The 23016-nt window shown below is 41.4% G+C and overlaps 1 protein-coding gene across 1 annotated transcript; it reads right to left on the minus strand.

Moving 5' to 3' along the window:
* Positions 1-1846: 1846 nt before the first annotated feature.
* Positions 1847-21954, minus strand: hhipl2 (HHIP-like 2). Its single transcript, XM_078175361.1, has 9 exons — positions 20104-21954; positions 15786-16438; positions 13813-13956; positions 11441-11772; positions 11160-11286; positions 9288-9433; positions 9117-9198; positions 7353-7435; positions 1847-6785 (listed from the first exon to the last, which is right to left on the minus strand). Exons 1-9 carry the CDS (start codon positions 20470-20472, stop codon positions 6175-6177), a joined length of 2547 nt encoding a protein of 848 aa, XP_078031487.1. The 5' UTR covers positions 20473-21954; the 3' UTR covers positions 1847-6174.
* Between the last annotated feature and the right edge of the window lie 1062 nt (positions 21955-23016).

The raw sequence follows: 23016 nt of genomic DNA on the forward strand, positions 1-23016 counted from the left end.
ATTTTAACCCAATTTGACTGAAGACGCTTCAAAATGATGTCATGGACACAGGCAGGTGGATGCTCTGGTTGGTGTATGTCTTTTCCATCAGTGTTTGACAGCTCATTACACGTCAGCCTTACTGTGAGGAATCCAACAAACATGACAAAATACTTACAGTAAACCTGGAAACATCCTCTTTAAACTAAACCTTGTTAGTTGAAAATGACCACATGAAAGGGTCGCCCCCTCCAGCTAACAGCCCCAGGTAATGACAAACAGAGCTGACAGCCAGGACCTGTTGTGTCTCTGACTTTAGAGGAAAAGAGGTTTTTATTTGGTCAACAAATGTGTTGAAACATGAAGTCAAAGGTCTCTGCAGCCGAACTGTGTTTTCCAAACGTTTTAACACAAATGAGTGGTTATGTAGGTCTGTAATTTGTCTGGGTCCTGGTCTTAAAGAGCTCTACACCATATAGAGGACTTACATTAAATCTAAGTGCAACCCTTTATATTTTCAGACCTTCAAATCTGCGGCCGCCGTCACTTGAAATAACTCTTATTATGCTTCTGTTTCTAATCAGTCATTTACATTTCCTACTGTGTGCACAGAGGTGGCTGGGATGTTTAAGTGGTGGGGTGTTGGATGTGAAGTGTGTGTGTATGTGTGTGTGTGTGTGCGATATAGTTGCATTTTTTCTCTCTGTCGTGTGTGTTTCCCTCCGTCCACAACTAATTTCACAAACTACCGGACCAATCAGCCTATTAATCTGTGTGCACATTTATATCTGTATGCTGAAGGACCTCTTGTGGTTGTGGTGATTCATGACTGTTGAAAACCTGTTTTACTGACAGTCTTATACCGTCATTGACTGCTGACTCCTCACTCCTCTTAATCAGGGCGGCACTGAGGGCTGGATTCAAAATCACATAGAAAATCAAAGTAAATATCTGAAATCACAGCTGATCCAACTTGAATTTTATCACATCAACTCATAATGTGACTAAAAAGTATGTATGGCCAGTCAACGGCATCAATGCCTTCATCATCCAGGAACTGCCAACACACTCTGGACCCATGAGGCCGGGAGTTGTCCTGCACCAGGAGGAACCCAGGGGCCTCTGTACCAGGAGGAACCCAGGGCCCACTGCACCAGGAGGAACCCAGGGCCCTCAACACCAGGAGGAACCCAGGGCCCACTGCACCAGGAGGAACCCAGGGCCCTCAACACCAGGAGGAACCCAGGGCCCTCTGCACCAGGAGGAACCCAGGGCCCTCTGCACCAGGAGGAACCCAGGGCCCTCTGCACCAGGAGGAACCCAGGGCCCACTGCACCAGGAGGAACCCAGGGCCCTCTGCACCAGCATAAGGTCTGATAATCGCTCTGAGGATTTCATCCTGGTACCTAACAGCAGTCATGGTGCTGTTGGCTATGACATGGAGGTCTGTGTGACCCTCCAAGGATCTGCCTCCCCAGACCATCACTGACCCATCGCCATACTGGTCATGCTGGATGATGTCACAGGCAGCATAACGTTCACCACGGCGTCTCCAGACTCTTTCAGGCCTGTCACATGTGCTCAGTGTGAACCTGCTCTCATCTGTGAAGAGAACAGTGCGCTGATGGTGGACCTGCCAGTTCTGGTGTTCTCTGGTGAATGATGGAGCTGCACGGAGCTGGGCTGTGAGCACAGGTCCCACTAGAGGATGTGGGGCCCTCATGCCACCCTCATGGAGTCTGTTTCTGACAGTGTGGTCAGAAACATGCACACCAGTAGCCTGCTGGAGGTCATGTTGTAGGGCTCTGGCAGTGCTCCTCCTGTTCCTCCTCACACAAAGGAGCAGATAGCGGTCCTGCTGCTGTGTTGATGCCCTTCTACGGCCCTGTCCAGCTCTCCTGGTGTAACGGCCGGTCTCCTGGTATCTGGTATCAACCTGATTGGGCTGCAGGTACCGCCTCATGCTACCAGTAGTGCCAAGGACACTAGCAGAAGACCAAACTAGAGAAGAATCAGTCAGGAAGGATAAGGAGAGAGCAACTGTCTGTGGACACCACATGTAAAACCATTCCCTTTTTGGGGGTTGTCTTGCTTTTGCCTCTCCATTGCACCTGTTGTCACTTTGATTTACACCAAAGCAGCTGAAACTGATTCACAATCACTTGTGCTTCCTGAATGGACACATTGATATCCCTGAAGTTTAACCGACTTCCTGTTAGACTGTGACCGTTAAACGTCACGCTGTAGTTTAAAATATGTCATGGTACAGTAAGACGTTGTTAATGTCATGTTAGTTGTAGGAAAGTGTCGGTCTGCCCTCATGTAACCTTTCTTTCTCCAGATTCAAAACAGCAGAGTCACAAAATGTAATTTCAGCCTCGTTCCAGTGATTATAAAATACATAATGTGGGTCTGAAGACAGACTGGCAGCAGGGAAAATGTTAAATGGTGAGATTCATGTAACCTCGCTGCACGTAGTCAGGACGGCTTTACATTTACAGCGGTCATTATCTAACCACAGTGGTTTCAGTTATGATCAGTGGTGTGGAGTTTAATTACAGAGAGCTGCTGACACACACTTACAGACAGTTTCTAATGTTTATTTTTAACACTTGCATGTGTTGTAAAATTAGACAATTTTAACAACACTGGGCTTCGGTAAAGTTAGAAGTTTCTGTTTTGTGTTTGTTTCCACTTCAGACTAATTTGATATGTTTTAAATGCAGACAGGGAGGTGATGGAGTTGGATCGATTTTACAACAGTCAGAAAATAAAGTTTAAAGGACACAGTGTCGTTACATGCATAATTGCATGCAGCAGTTGTGCTTTGTACTTTAGTTCAACATTTTAGGAAATACGCTATTTGTGTCGGTGCAAGGGGTTAGATGAGGAGATCAACAGCAAATATAAAGCTACGACCATCACTCTGTTAGCTTAGCTTAGCACGACAACTTAAAAAGGAGGAAACAACCAGCCCAGCCTTGAAGTAAAGGAATATTTGTGTATCAGTGAATCACCCTGTGTTATGTTGATACATAAAGAAAACTTGGTTTTTCTTGCATGCCTCTGAGGTGACCGAAGAATCCAAAAACTGAGAAAATTCTTAATGACTAATAATGACTAATAACTGTCACTACATGAGCTAGCCTAGCATGAGCGGCAGGTTTGGACTGGCTGTTCCCCGGTCAGGCTCAGGTGATGAGGGAGGTAGCAATAAAAATTACACCAGGGAAAAAGGAAAAAGACAAGTGGAGATGGCTGTATGAACAACAGCTGTGGATTTATTTTACAAAAAAACAAGAATAAGACAGTGAACATAAATGTTTTAAAAACTACTTTCTTTAGAAGGACAGAAAGTGATAAACAAATAACAATTAGCGACTAAATGACTAAAATTAACAACTGAACAAAAAGCTCGTCACCATTCGCCTCTTCAGGTAGTCAGCCACCACGTCCTTAGTGGATAATAAGACCACAGGTGGGTCCAACCACCCTCTGATCATTGAGGGGGTGGGGGTATGGATGAGTAATGAGTTGAGCTGATCTCTCACGAGAGAACTTGTCAGCCATCAGGCAGTTCTGGTTCTTGCCTAATGAGCCGGCCGCCTTGGGGGCCGCAAGGGCGCTATCTGCAATGTTGGAAAAAGAGAAACGTGCCGGCTGCGGGCCACTTAATGTTGGAACAGTCCATCTGATTAAAGGTTACATGGTCCTCAAATTGTCTATAGCCTACCTACCTATACAGTAAGGCAGGTGCAGCAGTACCAGTCAACAGCCGTTGTCACCTCCCCCAAACTGTCACGTGGATCGGTCCATCATGTAATGTTTAGAAGATGTCAAGTGATGTAAATAAATAAATGAAATTCAGGAAGAAAGAGCAGAGCAATTGGGAGAGAAATAGGCTACAAGTTAAGATGGACAACAGAGCCAAAAAACAAAAAGGGCTGCAGTGGACTGGTTTGTTCCCAGTGTGACCCTGACTAGTGGCATCACCCGTTGGAAAGTTATCATGTCCTTCATCCTCAGCATCTGGCAGTAACCTCCTCTTCTTGTCCCTGGCCTGTAACGTTACTTCATTAGTACCAGCCTGCAGCTGCTCATCTGTCCACGTTAGTCTTTCCTCCTCTTCATTTGGTGCCGCCGGCAGACTGTTACTGTTATCACTGCTGGTAATGTTAGAGACACTTTTTTCTTTTGTCTTGGACCTTTTTGCTTTTTACCTCCTTTATCCATCTGGTTTGTATTTTCATTCCACTAACTCTGCTCTTTCTGTCTTGATTTCACTTACTAACATTACATGAAGGACTGATCCACTTGAGGGGTTGGGGAGAGGTGACGACGCCCATTGGCCGGTACTGCTGCACCTGCACAACCTACAGTATAGGCAGGCTACTGGCAATTTTGAGGCCGTGTAGCCCCTATTCAGATGGGCTATTCCAACATCAAGTGGGCCACAGCAAGCAGATCCTAATTGCTTTTTTTTGCAGGTGGTGGCCTTGCTGCCCCCAAGGTGGGCCAGCCCCTATGGCTGGTCTGAGCCTGGGTATAATCTTGCTGTGTGTCTCAAATCACATACTTGTGTGAGTACACTTCCATGTAGTATACTATGTGCACTATGTACTACATGGAAGTGTAGTATATTATGTACATGTAGTATATTATGTGCACTATGAACTTATTGGCGTAGAGAGCGAACTTCAACAGGGTAGCGTTGTCTCAAACCAAACACGGCGGTTGTGCACTCACCGGAAATGACGACCGCAAATTTCGACCTCTTCTTCTTTTAATGCCTAATTGTAACTGGCCAGTGGAGCATTACTGCCACCATTTGCCCGTGAATTTTCACCCAACAAAATATCCATCAATTGTACTGTATTGTTGCTGTTAGCTGGTTAGCAAACTAGCATTAGCATTCGCGTTATCGTTTGCGGTACAAATAAACCCAATAAACATACTGCTGGCTTATAACCAACAACAGTATAGTCGTGCTTAGTGCAAAAAACACATGTATAACTTAGATTTGTATAATGCAGCGACGTTCACGGTCGCACAGTCCTCGGCCGCCATTTCCAGTTTGAAATGTGGTCCCTCCCCTTCCGCTACATAGCCAAGATGGCGACCATTGAGGGCAAGAAGTGTCCATAGTTCCACACTCAACTTCTTGACCGTTTTTAGTGCACCATCCGGGTACTCATAGTGCACTGCATTTTTCCATACTTCTCAGTGTGAACGCACTTATGCACTCAAAATATTAAGTGTAAGTACAGAAGTAGGCGATTTGAGACACAGCAAGAAACTGTTGCTAAACCAAGACAGCCCACTTTAGATTCATTTCCTGTGTCACATGGGTTTCGCCACTGCCCTGCCTCTTTAAGAGGGTAGCAGTGGCCCTGAGTGTCTTTATTCCAATGGGAAAAGTAAACCTGAGTACAGATTATAACCGTTCCCTTCACCCCATCATCACTGTAGTTAAGACTCGACCCATTTTTCACAAGCCCCAAACCTTCGTAACATTCGGAAGCTGAAATGGCATTTTTTAGGCAAATCAGGAGAAAATCAAATTTGTTTGAGGCTTGTCTCTATTTTAGCAACACACTCTCAAGAGATCTGGCAACAAATGATGTGATCTCACACTTAGTTAGTATCAGATGTTAAGTTATCAGATAAAAACAAGCGGCTAAGGAAGTAACAAACATTAAATTCATACTTTTTATAGTGATGTGGAGGGATGCGGGCAAGAGATGACCACGCCCGTCTCATTTATCCAGTCTTATATTCAGTACATATCAATTCATCAAGATTGTTCTGTTTTTTGATTCTTCATCGACTGTGGAGGCATGTGAGGAAGATTTCTTCATGAATTTGATATAGTACAGGGTCAATATTGATACAGACAAATGATCTTTTGGTGGGTGAAGTATTCCTTTAAATAAACTAGATTATAATGTGTTATTCAGCGAGCTATAAAGGTGCTGGTAGGTGTTTTTGTTCCTTTAGGACAGTCATGTTAGCTGTCTTTGTGCTAAGCTAAGCTAACCTGCTGCTTCATGAAAGAATCTTGTCACCTAACTCAAAAAAGCAAATAAGCACATTTCCCCAAATGTCTTACAGTTCCTTTAAAACATGACCTTCAACACTGACTGTTTCACAAACAAAATATAAAAAAAATGATTCAGTCAAACAAAAAGATATATTTTAAAGTGCTCTGGTATTTTTCGTTTGCTTCCTTTTGACCTGAAGTTTGTTTTGCATTGTTCTGTTTGTCTTCACGTTCATGTTTGTCTTCGTTTTGTTCATGAAGTTGAGATTTTGTTTTGCAGATTCTTTAAAGTTCGTGCTGTTTTTCTGGTGTCCGATCGGCTTCAGTGCAGCTTTCCTCTTGTCGACTGTGTTGTCTTTCAGGCTGTTGCTTTTAAGAGCGTTACTTTTTAAATCAGCTGATTCAGTTTGTTTGATCTTTGGTTTCACTTTGTCTCTGACAGGCTTCGTCACGGTGGTCTTTTTGGATTGTTCCTTTGGTTTCTGTTTCAAAGAATTCTTCTTCGTTTGTGCATTAGTTGGCTGCTTCTTCAGCACTTTCTTTTTCTTCCATGGTTTCAACTTATTTGTCTTCTTCGCTTTCTTATCAGGTGATTTCCATTTCGGCTTCACAGCAGCTCTCGTTGACGTTGCCATCGTCGTTGTCGTCTCGCTGGCTGCAGTCGTTGTAGGTTTGTCGTGGCTTCTCGTCAGCGTCGGTTTGGTGGTGAGTTTGAATTTTCTTGGTGGTGGTCTTGTCGGCTTTTCATTTGTGTCCAGCACAGTCACTGAAATGGCACAGATGTCAGTAAGTACCCATTTTCACAGTTTTACTAAACTCAGCAGCCACATGTCACATTTTATAAGCCTGAATATTTGGCTCCAAAACAGGCCTGAATGTTTGAAATGCTTTCCTCTTTTGTCCCTTTTTATTTTAAGTATGTTTGATGTAAAACGGGAGATGGCATTTTCCAGTTTTATATATGACCTCAATGCGATTATAGCAGCATATAGACATGAAAAAAAAGCAGGTTCTGCTGAGGACAAGAAAACTAAAGAGTAAACACTGAATGTAGGCGATTTGAACAAACGTCTTCTTACACTAACCTCTAACATCATTGTAGTTGACTTAAAAATACATTGTGTATATTTAGTGCACCTTGATCAAACCAAAACTGTTTTCTGTCATTTCAAAAATGAAAAACACCGTATTTCAGTTTTAGGTACAACTTCAGAGGCTCCTGTCAGACAGTTTTAATTTCAAATCTTCAGCTGGTCTGGTATGCATAAAATTGAGACATCAAGTTATGAGAAGAAGAAGTTGTAAAATGCAAAGGTAAGCGGAGGTGACTTACGTTCTCTTGGCACAAAGGGGAGCTTTTTCCCCCTAATTTTGACAGGCAGCGGCTTCTGCTTACATTTCCCCGGAGGTGCTCTCCTGCAAAAGTTTTTGAGAGTTCAAATTGGGTAATGTTTTGTTAATAAATGGGACAAATCATGGTATGCAATAATGCAGATTTTCCAAAAGATAAAGAATTAGTCAATAATTAAATTTTCTTTACATCAAATTATTAAAGTTATTGAGTCTCATGTTGTAGAGCATTTTTGACTTGACATGACTTAAAAATCCTTAACTGTATCTTTGTAGGGGTAAAATAACATAGTTGCATCATGAAGTGGGAAGTGTGCAAATATTAAGACTGCCCATATAAAAGTAAAAAACCTAACAAGAAAGTGCAAATCCAAAACATACGCTGCCAAAAATCTAATTGACAGTATGGATCATAAAATACAAACAGGTTAACGACAGGGATCAGTCCAGGCCTGGTTGCATAGATGTGTACATGTACCAGAGGTCAAGTCACATGACTTGGACTCGAGTCAGACTCAATCGCTGCATGCACCATGCGTGTTAAAAATTACAGACGGAGGCGCAACATCTTCCAACTTTGTTCATGTAAAGTTGCACAAAGAGCAGTAAGGCGAGGTTAAGGCTAGCTAACGCTTAGCTAACGTTAGCTTAATGTTAGAGCTTAAAGAACCTTGTTTAACAAATTTTTTAAAAAGCATTCAGGATTTTTGTAAATTTATATATTTATTATTTTCAGTTTTTAGAATGGCATTACACTTGGCACAGGAAACACAGCTGTGTCTTGGTAAAAACAACCATTTTTCATGCTACTGTCTCCGTTGGAAACGCAGCTGTGTCTTGGTAAAAATAATCGCTTTTCATTCAACTATCCTGCAAGGAAACGCAGTGATGTCTTAGTAAAAGAAAACCAATTTTCATGGCACTATCACCGCTGGAAACGCAGCTGTGTCGTGATAAAAAAAAGACAAAAAAAAAACAACAACAAAAAAAAAACTTTTCATGACACTATCCCGATAAAACAGCCGCTCTTCGTGTGACTTTCCCAGCAGGAAACGTCTCAGTAAAAACCAACTGCTTTTTATGCCACCATCTCCGCTGAAATCCCAGCTGTGTCTCCATAAAACACAACGCCATTTTCCATGCAATGTTCCTAGCAGAAAATGCATTGACGTCTTGGTGTAAAACAGCCACTTTTTGTGTGACTTTCCTGGCAGGAAACCCAGTGATTTCTCTGTAAAATAACTGCTTTTTTTGTGCGACACTCAAAACCCAGTGATGTCTTGGTAAAACAACAACTGCTTTTTGTGCCACTATACCTGCTGAAAAACAGCTATGGGTCGCTAAAAAACAATTTTGTTGCTTGTTGATTTCAAACACAGGTCTGCGGCTGAGCAGATGTCGCACCTAGATGACACCCCGTCCACCATCCACTTCACCTCCCAATGACAAAGTCAGCCCCAATACTTTAGATGTATGTATGAAATGTGCTAATCTAACAAATTCGTGGTTTGCAGAAACGATCAATGCAAAAATTGTCTTCTGGTGACTGGGCTGTTAATGCGATGTACAAATTGTCAGACAGGAAAACTGACAAACACCATGTGTAACAGATAAAATGATTATTTCCCTATTTGTCAACATGTTTTTTATGGTCAATTTAATAACGTGTAAATGTAGCATCATGGTAGAAATCTCTGACTTTAAATAAAAACATGTCCCATGGTTTAACGTGTGTCTGATACGTCACCTGGAGGGGTCCATGAATTTGAAAACAGTTCCAAAAGGAGACGTCGCACTGGGGTACGCAGTCGCCAAAAAATATAGTTCTCCTTAAACCAAAAACAAACAAAAAACAAGCTCATGAGTACGATTACTTTAATGCATAACTTAACTTTAATGCTGTGAGAACGAATGTTACCTGCTTCATCCTCAGCAAATGAGATGATGAACTTGTGGTGATGGTTGATGAGTCCAGGAAATGAGCAAGTCTTTGTTTCCCCCATGCACACGCTCCTCTCCCTCCAGCTTCCTGTTGTCCTTTCTTCCTCTAACGCCATGATACGTCTGCAAAATTAAACAGGAATCACTTGTATTGTTAGAACCAACCAACCATTTTTTATGCTAAATACAAAGCTTCGGCCAGCAACATCATCATATCGATGTCTGTGTAATACTGTGATCACATCAGGCGCAAATAAAACAATTCACACAAGTGAATTACATGTCAAATCAATGTAAATTATGCGAATTCCTGCCGGGCAGCACGATGGACACAATGGACGCCAAATATGCAAAAACATGGTGCAAATGAAGGGAGTAGCATGATATTGCGCCTATTGCGAGAGTTAAAAAATGTCAACTTTAGCAACCAATTCACACCACAATAGCCAATCAGCACTGAGATCCTCCAGAGACGTATGATGCTGAGGATATACCGGCATGAGTTCATTCATTGATTCAGCAACTTCACCCATGTATTCGTGCATTTGACGCCAGCCAACACAAAATATTCTAGTGTTTAAATTCGTGCAAGAATGGCAATATGAAAACTTACTTTGCATTTGGTGTGAACAAACATAAAAGGGACAACCAACAGGACGGAACCATGGACAGGACGGGTGTGAAGTTTTGACATGTTATACATGTGACCCACTGCCAGGAGATTGAATTCGAATTTTTGTGTCTCATTACTCTTGCGAGATTGAACAATGGTCCATTTGTGTTTATTCATGTGTTCATGTCATCCCATAAGACACTCCAGTAAGAAGAAGGAGCTTATATGCCAGATATAAAAAATGCCTGAGGGTGCAGCGGTTGTGCTAACTTGGGCTAATGCTAGAGCTAACTTGGTTCATAGTAAAGTACAACCAAAAGCTGAACTCAAGCATTAAACACATATTTTCAGAACTTACAGGGTAGTCCAACCTCCGCGCTGACATTTCTCCAGTAAGTGGCTTCTTTTCAGTTTCTGTCTGAGGTAGAATCGTAAAGCTCCAGGTGCCCACTGACCACTACAATAATCTTGTCCTCCATCTTTGATTTAACAATGTTGTTGGAGCACTTAGAAGAATCTCAACACTGATTTTACGACACAGCGTCATCCAAAGTTCATGCTCAATTTGAAAAATTTCAAGTCATGCAATTGACACAATGATGCGAATACCACGTCTTCACACCAGTCACAATGCATAATTTGCGTTGTGTCACCCGACACAAATTTGCATCTATTCACGTCTTGCACTGACTTTGTGTAAAACGGTTTCTTATTTCTTGGCCAACAAACAGTCCCGCTGATAACACCACACGTAAAACAATGCATTGTTGTTTTTACACTTTGGTTTTTGTACAGATTAAACATACAAAATAAAAATCACTAACTTTGGTTTTAGTGTTTTTTACTGAGTATCACCAGTTGCTTGGCCTGTTTTCAGTCTTTATAATCAGCTAAGCAGTTAGCAGGTGACTCTAACGTCGTATATTGAGCAGTAACGATATTCTCATCTAACTCGATCATTTTCCGAAAATGATTAAGTCAGGACAAACAAAATGTTTATGGTGTGGTTAAATATCAGGGGGTCGATATAAATACTGGAACCCAAGTCGATTAAATTTTAATTTAAGCCAAAGTAATGTGACTTGAATTTGTTAAAAAAGGCATGGGGTTTTTTATGAAGTCAGATTTGCACAACAGCTGAACAAACAAGCTGTTCGTTCCTTCACTCCTAAAGATCTTTTTTTTCTCTCACAACAGTTGGAGTAAACTATTTGGCTGAGATCAACACAATCTTACCCACTCATGAAGTCTCCAAAAATGTACAGGCCGTTCAGATTGGGTGATTCACATCCTCTGTACACATATCCCCCCGTCACAGACTTCCCAACATGATGGCTGTATGCAAATATAGGGAGGATGTCATCTGTCGTGGCAGAGAGAGATGTACTGAATTTAACTAAACTCTGAGGAATCAAAATTAGATTGAAAGCAGCGAAATAACAGGTGGCGAAAGTATCAGACGAGACAGAAAATAACTCTTGATTTTTATCAAGTTTCACATGAGCAGAAATACTCACTCAGGGAGGAGTTGTGGCACAGTTTCATATCAAAGCACTCAAAACCCTCCTTGGCTCTCCATCCATAGTTTCCTCCCTTCACAATAATGTCAATTTCCTCATAGCGGTTTTGACCCACGTCTCCACAGAACATCCGGCCCCTGCCGTAGCGGCTGACCGGGTCTCCGCGGTCCACAGAGCATCGCCACATGTTTCTGACCCCGTATGCGTACACCTCTGGTCGGGCTTCTGGGTCACGGAGGAATGGGTTATCGGTGGGGATTCTGTACTGCTTCCCACTGGAGTCACTTCCATCTACATCGATGCGGAGTACTTTCCCCAACAGAGCACTCCTGGGTGGGAAAAAATAAGATTTAGCATCAGTTCAGAGGCCTTGTTGTGCAGTGGTTCTCAATCTGGGGTACGTGGAAAGATTGTAGAGCAGCTTAACTAATGAGAAAACATTTAATGAAAAAAAAATCTGCATATTTTATCAGCTGAAACTCCACCAAACACTGTTGCAGTCCAAACAACTAAAATGAGGCCTAAATGGAAAGTGGTTGAAATAGATGAAGTCATCCCTATGTTCCTAGGGTCCTATGTCTCTTTTTACAAACCAACACAGTAAGTGACTGGCACAAGCTGTCTTCACAGTTCAAATAGCAAAAAAACAACAGGCAAATGGATGTTTCAATTGTAGTTTCAAAGGCAAAAATCTGTTCATCCACTGTCAAGTCAAGAAAACTGTCTTGCCTGCGAATTTGAGGGAACAGGTTTCGAGGAGTTTAACATCAGCAGGCTATAAGCTGTAGTTGCCTGATTTCAACATAATGACCCAGGGAAACATGCAGTGAACATTTGACTTTGAAAAATATTGCTGAGAACATAAAACCCTTTGATAGGTCTCCTTAATGAGTCTTATGAAGAGGATATTAAGTTGGGGAACATACGACCCTGAGAACATAGATAGGCTTCCACCAAAATAGTTCAGTTTTAGCCAATTTTAAAAACTGCTTAAAGTAGTGGATAAACAGTGAAAAAGTTTCCTAACAAATATCATTGAAATTATTTGTTTGGATTAGCAGTTTACATGGTTAGCTAAATGGATAAACAGTTAAAAAAGTTAGCTAGGTGATAAATTAATATGAAATTGTTTGCTAAATGTAATCAGCTGAAATTGTTAGCTTAGAGAAAAACAGTTGGAAAAAATAAAAGTAATGGATAAATGGTTAAAAAGTTTGCCAATGAATATCATTGAAATCATTAATTAGGAGCAATGGATAAGTTGACATGGTTAGCTAAATGCATAAGCGGTTGAAAAAGTTAGCTAAGTAATGAAGTGGTGAATGAAACAGTTCACTAATGGGCAACAGCTGAAATTGTTAGCTTAGAGTAAAACAGTGGAAACAAGTAAAAAATAATGGATAGATGGTTGAAAAAGTTTCTTGACAAATATGGTTTAAATTTTTAACAAATATTTGGGGAAAAAGCTGAAATTGTTACTTAAAGCAATGGAAAACTGTTGAAATCATTAGCTTATTAAGGCAACAAGTAAACAGTCAACATGGTTAGCTAAATGAATAGACGGTTGAAAAAGTTTGCTAATAAATACTACTGAAATTGTTAGCTAGAAGTAAGGGGAAACAGTTGAAAGTGTTCACTTATCAGAGCAACTAATTAACTGTCAACATGGTTAGCTAAATGGATAAATGACTGAAAAACTTAGCTAAGTAATGAAGTTGTGTTTGAAACAGTCAAAAAAGTAAAAGTAATGGATAAATGGCTGAAAAAGTTTGCTAATAAATACTACTAAAATTGTTAGCCTGTTAAAACAACAAAAATACAGTCTCTTAAAGTAATGGGAAACTGCTAAAATTGTTCATTTGTTTGTGAAATTGTATAATGGATAAACAGTTGAAATCGTTAGCTTAATGGATTAACGTTTGAGAGTAATTATAATTAATGGATTAAATAGTTTGCTAAAAGTATAAATGGGCAACAGCTGAAAGCGGAAGCTTAAAGTAATGGGTAAATGGTTGAAATAGTTAAAAGTAATGGATAAATGTTTCAAAAACACTAGAAGTAATGGATGTGGTTGTGTCAAGCTTCTGTCACTTCAAGAATTAGGAGAATGCAAACTAGAACGACTAAACTGACGTAAATACTGTTAGTTCAATTGCATGAAAAAATATTGTAACAAAATAGACTTTCAGAATGATTAATAGTTAAATGACATTTGGTTTTAAATCAAAGTGAATAAACACATGTGGAAGATGACAGGTGGTGCTGAAGGGGTGCATTCATCTGATAGAGCTGTTAGGCTGCTTCAAACAATAAACGTTTGGGAACCACTGTCACTGTCTTCCCACCTGAAGAAACCTGAAGCACCTTACTTGTTTTGTGCGTTGCCGTACTTCCCAAATGGATCTCCAGCTTTTCCACCATCACCAGTAAAGATGTACAAATATCCATCGAGACCAAACAGCAGCTGACCTCCGTTGTGGTTTGCAGCCGGCTCCTCGATCTCCAGAATGACCCTGAATGTTAAAAGGAAGCAAGTTCAGTACAGTCACATCTAAGAGGTGATATGTGTTGTTTCCAGAGATAAATATCTGGTTGCCTTGATTCTTAAACCTCAATTCTATGCCTCAAGGTCATGATTCATCCTGGCTTTACTTCTCCAACACCAATTCTTGGCATGAGACACTAATTCTGCTGTAGTAATTATTTGTCAGAAAGACGTGATAGCAGAGCAGGCCTCAGGCGTCAAGAGTTGGTTCACCCACATCATAGAAAAACATGAGGGTTTGCTCCATTTGAGATTTCTGTAAACACACCAAATCAGAGCAGTTGAATTTTTGTAGGAATGATTCTGATCGTTATTTTAAAGCCAATATCGGCTGATACCCATGATGTGCTGATATTATCGTGCATCCCTAAAGTTTTGGTCTTAAAGGCTACTTCTTGGCCTGGAAAAGTTCGTCCTACTTCCTGGAGTCTTTTCATATTTTCTGACACATAACCAGAACTTTCCATTTTTACACTTCTAGGATCAAACAACATAATTATAACACATATTAAATCTTTAGAGGCACGTGTCGGCAGATTTTATTACTTTTGGAGAGAGGCAGCGGCTAACTGTTTCCCCTTACATCCAGTCTCTGCGCTAAGCTAGGCTAGCCGACCATCGCACGTTTAACACACAGGTATGAGAGTGATTTGATCTTCTCATCTAACTCTTGTATTCTTACTCTAAAATCCAATCATGTTTTCTTCCTGTATCTAGAATTTATTTTAGGAGAGTGGTGTCAGTGACAGATCTGGATATGTGAAAGAGTACGATAGACTGTGATGGTCTTTGTAACTTTGTTTTGAAAAGTGCTAATTAAATAACAATGTTATTAGTGGTATTTTTTAGGGATGAGTGAGTACACTATTATCTTAATCTGTGTCTGTATCTGCTCAACCAACCAAATTACCTGTATTCGTACTCAGAATTTATTTATGCCAGAAATGTAAAGTATTCACAGAGCAGCCTCAGAATTGAGCTTCAGATCATTTTTATCACAAGAGTAATAGATAAAAGCTACCAAAATGTCCTTTATCATGAGTTCAGATAATGACACATTTTACTCATATAGTACTCGTATATTCGAGTATTTGGCCCAACCCTAGTATTTTTATCTCCCTCCCAGATGGATACTACTATCCTGCTGGCGTTACACCGCTGGGGCGTCATTGTTATGACACGTCCACTTTCCAAAGACACAACTTCTGTTTCACTGGGACTTAAAGTATTTAGAAATGTTCCCTAACAATACAGGACTTGGACAGACAGAAACGTGTTGATCAAGCTTTTGTGTCCATAGAGCCAAAGTTTTGGAACGCTCTAGTCTGCCTGCTCCCTTACGGTCTGCTGATTCTGTGACTTCTTTTAAAAGCCAGCTAAAGATGCACCTGTTGAGACAGGTGTTTGGGTAAGAGAGGCAGGACAACATGCAGCAGTCGGCCGCAGGTCGGAATCAAAGTGGGGCCGCTGCCTGTATGGAGAACAAACTCTACCAGGTGAGGTGTTGCCCTGTCACAATAATATCTTATAGCATCTTGTATACTTTTTAAATGTGCCCTCCACTTTTTTTATTGGGTGATTTTCTAGTTTTGCGTATTGTAAAGATGAGTGACACCTTTATTTGCATGTAGCTCAAGACATGTTTAGGCCTATATGTTGAGTACCTTTACAGCCCAGAGGGTGTATGACAGTATAGTTATATATGTCTCTCAAAGGGTAATTGCAGTATGTGCAGACCTATACATTATCAGCCAAACTTTGATGCAGTAAACAGACGGAAACATCCCCCCTGCGTACCTCTCTGAGTACAGATCAGCCAAGTTCATATCGTGGGCGGACACCTTCATCTCACTGACTCTGATTTTCTCCAGCATGCTGTTGACCTGGATCGAGTAGTAGATGAAGAAGCGTCCGTTGTCCCGGTACTGTGGGTGGAAGGCCATACCCAGAAAGCCCCTCTCATCCCCCAGCCAGGGTGTGGTCATCACCTCCCCGCTCATGTCCAGGAAGGGTTGCTCCAGCCGGCTGCCGTCATGCAGGTAAACCCACACGAAGCCCACCTGCTCGGCGATGAACATGCGATGTGTGCCATCGCCACTGTGAAGCATCAACACGGGGTTCCTGAGGTTGTTGGCCACCTCTGTCAGGCACACCTGGAGACACCCTCTGGGGTCCTCCGACACCTGTCCCAGGTTACTGTTTAGGTCGGAGCTCTTCAGAACGTTGGGGTAGCAGTAGTCCTGGTCAGACAGGTCGACCACGCTGCAGAACGTGGCCACATCTCGCTCAGAGGTGTCCCGCAGCAGCTGGTTCTCTGTTAAATATTTAACCACGTGGCGACATTTGCCATGAAACTTGGAACAGTAGCCAAAGCAAAGGCCAGGTAGCTCTCTGACAGGTGTGTACGGGTCCTCAGCATCATAGAGGTGGGCAGCATATGGAGAGCACTCCTGGATGGATAACACATGAGACACTACAGTGTGTAGATTATCACAGAGACATTTCAGGGCACTGTTAGGACAGGAGGGGAAAATTAAAGGGACATGTCCCTTCAGACTTGTTTCCACCAAGCAGTTCAGTTCAGTTCAGTCCAGTCAATTTATCCTCGTAGAATGGTTTGTATGATATCCTGCGAATTATTGCCCCAAAAATGACATTACGTCCTTAATGTAAAGTTACGTAATTAACGCAAAGTTACGGAGGTTAGGTTTAGGAAAAGAGACATAGTGAGGACATAACTTAAAATTAATGAAAGTTCACATGGTTCTGAACACGCGACTCCAGGAGAACGTCCCAGAAGAAAGTCTGGAATTTTGTGACCCATCCACCAACCCCAACTGTCTCTATACAGGACAGCTCAGGACTGTTTCCATTTGTACTCCCATCAGCTCATTGGTCATGTGCTCACAGCCTTTCAAAATATGAGGGATACATACAAATTTGGATGCACTACTTCTTCATAAGAAAACCTAGGAACACACTATGAGAACAGCCTGGTTCAGTTTGTTACACGTGAGACCCGTTGTTTTCACATTTCCATTGTCAAAAATTCTGGATGGTACCGACAGAACTGTTCCATTGTCCCATTTTTCGGCATCTGTTGAGATACTCAGTACATTGATCTGATACTAAAAGGTGGAGCTACGAACACTGCAGTCCGGTGATTGGACACGAGAGAACCGTCACTCTTGCTTAACATGGACTCAGTGCACAAACCTGCTATTTTAAAATATTCCATCGATTGTGACAGAAACTCCGTTTGGTCATGGACTTTCCACGTCCACATGTGACGTCCAAGGTACCCTGGGTGTGTTGGTTGTTGACGTTCTGGGACGCCGTGTCAACTTCAGCCTGTTACATGCATTGTCTGTTTTCAAAATACACTTCTGTTTTCACAGGAAATGTATAGTTTGCATACAGTCTCTTTCAAAATAAAAGCACTACATCAGTACAACACCACCAACTGATGTTTTTTTTTTCCTTCAACAACAAATACATGTGGTTGGGTTTAGGAAAAAAGAACAGGGTTTGGCTTTACAATCTTACAGGAAGTGAACACCGGCCTCCTACATGGGTTGGTGGTTGTTGGACCCATCCACCACCTCTCCAACCCGCCCTACTCAAACTTTCGCCGCCTTAACTTTCATTCTTGTCCTGCTGTGTTTCTTACCGATGCTGTCGGGCACCATCAAACCATAATGGCAAGCAGTCATGTATCATTCGGACATTAAAGGCTGGCTTTTTTGTTGATGTCTGATGCCGCAAGTCACTGACCGAGTGCTGGATTATGACGACTCTGGAGTTAGACTGGGTTGTCCGTGGACAATCAACAAGATGCAGATGTTTCTCTGCATCGCCAGTAAAAAGGAAATACAGCGAGATCTGGATAGAGCGTACACTTAAACTAATACTGTTTTTTTTAGGTGCAACTTTTATTGATGTCTAAAATAATCATAAGTGCTATATCGTAGGCACTTATGATTACCATGACCTGGATAACTGAGAATCGACATGTCTAAAATAAGTTTTGTTGCTGACCCCGTCCACAGCAGTACATTGCACCAGCCTGCTTCTTCAAACTGAGGGGCTGACTTCTACTGTAGCCTATCCCTTTAAGAGCACTGTGTATGGTGGAAAAGCAAAACAAAACTAAGGGTTAGGTAGTTCTGTATAGGTTATGTACCATTTCTAAAGGAACCATACCAGTGTTTGGTGGAAACATGTGTAACAAAGACATACAGTCAGGTCCATAATTATTTGGACAATGATACAGTTGTCGTCATTTTGGCTCTGTACACCACCACAATGGGTTTTAAATGAAACAATGAGTACCTGCTTAAAGTGCAGACTCTCAGCTTTCATTTAAGGCTTTTTTCAAAAATGTAGTATGAACCGTGTAGGAATTACAACCATTTCTTCACACAGTCCCCCGACTTTAAGGGCTCATAAGTATTTGGACAAACTAACATAATCATCAATTAAACAGTCAGTTTTAATACTTGGTTGCAAATCCTTTACAGTCAATGACTGCCTGAAGTGTTGGACACATAGGCATCATCAGATGCTGGGTTTCTTCCCTGGTGATGCTCTGCCAGCCCTTTACTGCAGCCGTCTGCACTTCCTGCTTGTGTTTTGGGTGTTTTGCCCGTTTTGCCCTCAGTTTTGGCTTCAGCAAGAGAAACGCATGCTCAATTGGATTCAGGTCAGATGATATGACTTGGCCATTGCAGAACATTCCACTTCTTTGCCTTAAAAATGTCTTTGGTTGCTTTTGCAATATGTTTCAGGTCAATGTCCATCTGCACTGTGAAGCATCGTCCAATGAGTTTTGAAGCATTTGGTTGAATCTGAGCAGATAATGGTGCCCCAAACACTTCAGCTTTCATCCTGCTGCTCTTGTCAGCAGTCACATCATCAATAAATACAAGAGAACCAGTTCCACTGGCAGCCATACATGGCCATGACATAACAGTACCTCCACCATGCTTCACTGATGAGGTGGTGTGCTTTGGATCATGAGCAGTTCCTTCCCTTCTTCCTTCTCTTGTCTTCCCATCATTCTGGTAGTTGATCTTTGTTTTATCTGTCCATAGTATGCTGTTCCACAACTGTACAGGCTTTTTAGATGGTTTTTGACAAACTCTAATCTGGCCTTCCATTTTTAAGGCTAACCAATGGTTTGCATCTTGTGATGAACCCTCTGTATTTATTCTAGTGAAGTCTTGTCTTGCTTACAAGAGCAGCAGGATGAAAGCTGAAGTGTTTGGGGCACCATTATCTGCTCAGATTCAACTAAATGCTTCAAAACTCATTGGACGATGCTTCACAGTGCAGTTGGACATTGACCTGAAGCATATTGCAAAAGCAACCAAAGACATTTTTAAGGCAAAGAAGTGGAATGTTCTGCAATGGCCAAGTCATATCATCTGACCTGAATCCAACTGAGCATGCGTTTCTCTTGCTGAAGCCAAAACTGAGGGCAAAACACCCAAAACACAAGCAGGAAGTGCAGACGGCTGCAGTAAAGGGCTGGCAGAGCATCACCAGGGAAGAAACCCAGCATCTGATGATGTCTATGTGTCCAACACTTCAGGCAGTCATTGACTGTAAAGGATTTGCAACCAAGTATTAAAACTGACTGTTTAATTAATGATTATGTTAGTTTGTCCAAATACTTATGAGCCCTTAAAGTCGGGGGACTGTGTGAAGAAATGGTTGTAATTCCTACACGGTTCATACTACATTTTTGAAAAAAGCCTTAAATGAAAGCTGAGAGTCTGCACTTTAAGCACGTATTCATTGTTTCATTTAAAACCCATTGTGGTGGTGTACAGAGCCAAAATGACGACAACTGTATCATTGTCCAAATAATTATGGACCTGACTGTATACAAAGACATAAGTTGGGTGATGCCTAAACTTTGATCTCTTTATAAATAGATCTGGCATAACTTAAATGATGGCTTTAATGAGATGAAACTGAAAATAATTCAAACGTTAATAGAGTTAAAAACTTTTATCATCACACTGAGGAGTTTTTTTATTCTGTGAAATAACCAGAACATTTAAAACCCACAGAACCCTAAAAATCACACAAGACAATAAAACATATTTACCTGACACATGATTTCCTTCAACATGTCTGCACAGAGCTCATGACCCGCCGTTTCCAGCTGGTCAATAATGTCCCAGTATCTCTCCGCTATCATGTTGTCTGTCTTCTGGTCGCAGCAGCCAAACTCTTCGTACTGCGTACAAAACTCCAGGTGCCATGAAGGTTTGAAAGGTGGCGCGAAGTCCAGACACTGAGGATGAGCTGATGCTGGCTGGACCGGGACGAGCAACATCACTGATAGGATCAGGATAAACTCAGGAAGGCTCGGGGTCGTTTTGGATGAGCTCGGACGTGCCACCGTGCGTAAAAGCGCGCAGCGGGCTCCGCTTGGATGGAGCACGGCATCCCACATACCTGTCATTTTTGCCATCTGCCCCCGAAAGAGTTCAGCTGTTTGCTCTCCTTTATGTGTGAGTCAGAGAGGAAGTGTGCGCGCGTGCATGTGGATGCGTGTGTTACGCGTGCGCGAAAGGATGTGGCTGAACGTGCGCCCCAGCAGCCAGTCACTGCCTCATTTGCCCTCCGCGTGTCTCGCCACCTGCTCAACCCAGGTGAAATCTCACCTTGTTGCCAGCTCTGCCTCCCATTAACTACACACACGTGTTTAATGGTTCGTTAAGTTTATTAGGATTCTTTTTATTTTGCTCTCCGCCGCGCGCGCTGTGGTTTTCTGCACCGCAGAGAAGTTGGCGGAGGAATACGCACAATTACCTCGGGAGGGCGCACGCTCCCAAGCACTCACACACACACATACATAAACCAGGGCACAGTGTCGAGGCTTGCAAACAACATTCAGACTACCACAACACAAACTGTAATTTTGTCTCACATTCACGTGAAAGCGCCTCCGGGCCGCGTGCTATTTGTGCAACAACCTGGCAGCAGCTGCTTCATCTTACAGCTCCATACTGTCACGGCATGTCAACACTGATTTGACTGTATAGTCAGTGTGTCTGTCATCATTATTCTTCAAGTGCCGAGGAAAAACATGAGAGTCAAACAAACGGCTTCATCAGCCTGCTTACTCAGGCAGGTTTTTATAATCCAGACCACCAACAGACTCAGTTCATAAGAAATTATGACTAGACGTGTTTATATAAGGGAGTAATCTCAGTTTATCAGAGGAGGGGAGCGGCTGGGCTTTGATTTTGTTTTTTGTTTTTTATATTGACCCCCCAGAAGCTCCAGATATTTTTCCTTGACCCTCCCTGAGTGACTGGAGGAGATCCATGATCCTGCCTCCACCATAAATGACTTATTAGATTTTTAAAACATAACCTTTGATGTTTGAAAGATAAAAGTTGAGGATGAAATCCTGGAGTTGAAAAAGCTTCTGTTTTTCAGTCTTGTTGCGTAAACGGTTTATTTTTGGACAAATTTCAAATGAGACGTAGAATTGTATTTGTATATGTAACTCCTAGTGAATGGCCTTTAAAGATAGAAAAACAGAGCACTTCAGACAGAGGGTGATTACAGCTATATTCAGGGAGACAATATGAGTAAAAAAAATCTTTTCTAACCCTTTGAAACCTTTGAAATCGGCTTGATTTCTTTTACAAACATGAGGACAAGGGAATGAGCAATGAAAGAAAAAATGACCCAAAATATCAGCAAGAAATAAGTAAAAAGAGAAAATTAAAAAAAGAACAAGTAAAAAAAAAAGAAAGGACGTTAAAACAAACAAGGAAATGACTTGGAAAGAGTACTTAAAATTATAATAATTCTGTAACATAACTTTAAAATGTAATTATAAATATAATCTTTTTTTCAATCATTTTTAAAATCTCTCTTTTTGCCAATTTGTGGAACGTTTCTTACCGAGCTGGTCACTGCCTTTTTGCCATGTTTTTGACAGAAAGAAAGAAAGAAAGAAAGAAAGAAAGAAATTTGCTTAAAGTTCAAAGGTTTGAATATTTGAGAAAGGTGTCTGAAAGCAGCACAAAAAGTGATGTAGGGTGAATTCGCCTAATGTGGGACACTTAAGCTTAAGCAGGGATAGGTCTTCCCCTAGCAAAAGAAAGTTAATGTAACTGTGGGCTCACACAAGCTGTGATATCACATGATCAAAATTACATGACATCTGAAATGTCCAATCATTTGTTGGGGCGGGGCAGCCCTCAAACAGGAAGCACTCTGTGTGAAGACCACCAAGAGGTTAGTGACATAGTGTTCAGACAAAGTTGATATTAAGGGCATACATTTCTTTAAAAAACAACAATATTTCTAATTGTTTATCAGAATGTGTTTGTAACATGTTTATGCATCACAAAATATCCTAATGTGGTGAAAATATTCTCAGTATTCAGAATTTCAATCAAAATTCCTACTGTCCCACTTCAGGAAACATGTCTCCCTAAAGAGGGACAGGATGGTTTGCCTAATGTGGGACAGCTCCAAATGTGCTTCTGTTAGGCAAAACTGTGTGTAGTTGAATATACTGAGCAATAGCAATGGTTGTTTACATGATTTTATTGTTATAATGCATTATTTGGGATACTTTAAATAAAGAGCAAACGTTTTTCAATAACTGGGAGTTGCTGTATCATTGTATCAAATGCTAAAATGGTTTAGGAGTTTTTTGTTTCTAACTTTAGACTTTTTTAATAATGTTCATGATAAATGTTTAAATTCAGAAGTTAGCACAGGATATCACATTACTGATTAATTAAATGGAATGTATTTCAGGTCACAATGGCAAAGGTGAGTAAGGCAGGGAGATGAAACGAGGGAAAGAAAGAAAGAAAGAAAGAAAGAAGGGAAAGAAAGCTCAACCACTGGAGGGAAGACAGGATGAGGGGAGCCATAGCAGAGTTCAGAGAGATTGCTGGGGCTGGTGGAGTCCCACAACTGAGGTTGCAGGGCCTGGAATGTCCCAAAATCCATGCTACAACTCAGGGTTAAAGGTGTGTAGGCG

Source organism: Epinephelus lanceolatus, chromosome 15, assembly GCF_041903045.1.
Source record: "Epinephelus lanceolatus isolate andai-2023 chromosome 15, ASM4190304v1, whole genome shotgun sequence".
NCBI lineage: Eukaryota > Metazoa > Chordata > Actinopteri > Perciformes > Serranidae > Epinephelus > Epinephelus lanceolatus.

Coding starts and splice junctions, on each gene's coding strand:
- hhipl2 (XM_078175361.1), bottom strand. CDS start 20,472: ATGGCAAAAATGACAGGTATGTGGGATGCCGTGCTCCATCCAAGCGGA. Junction 9,434..11,159: donor TTTGGAGACTTCATGAGTGG/GTAAGATTGTGT, acceptor TTAATTTTGCAG/ACGTATCATGGCGTTAGAGG. Junction 7,436..9,116: donor AAATTCATGGACCCCTCCAG/GTGACGTATCAG, acceptor AAACTTTTGCAG/GAGAGCACCTCCGGGGAAAT.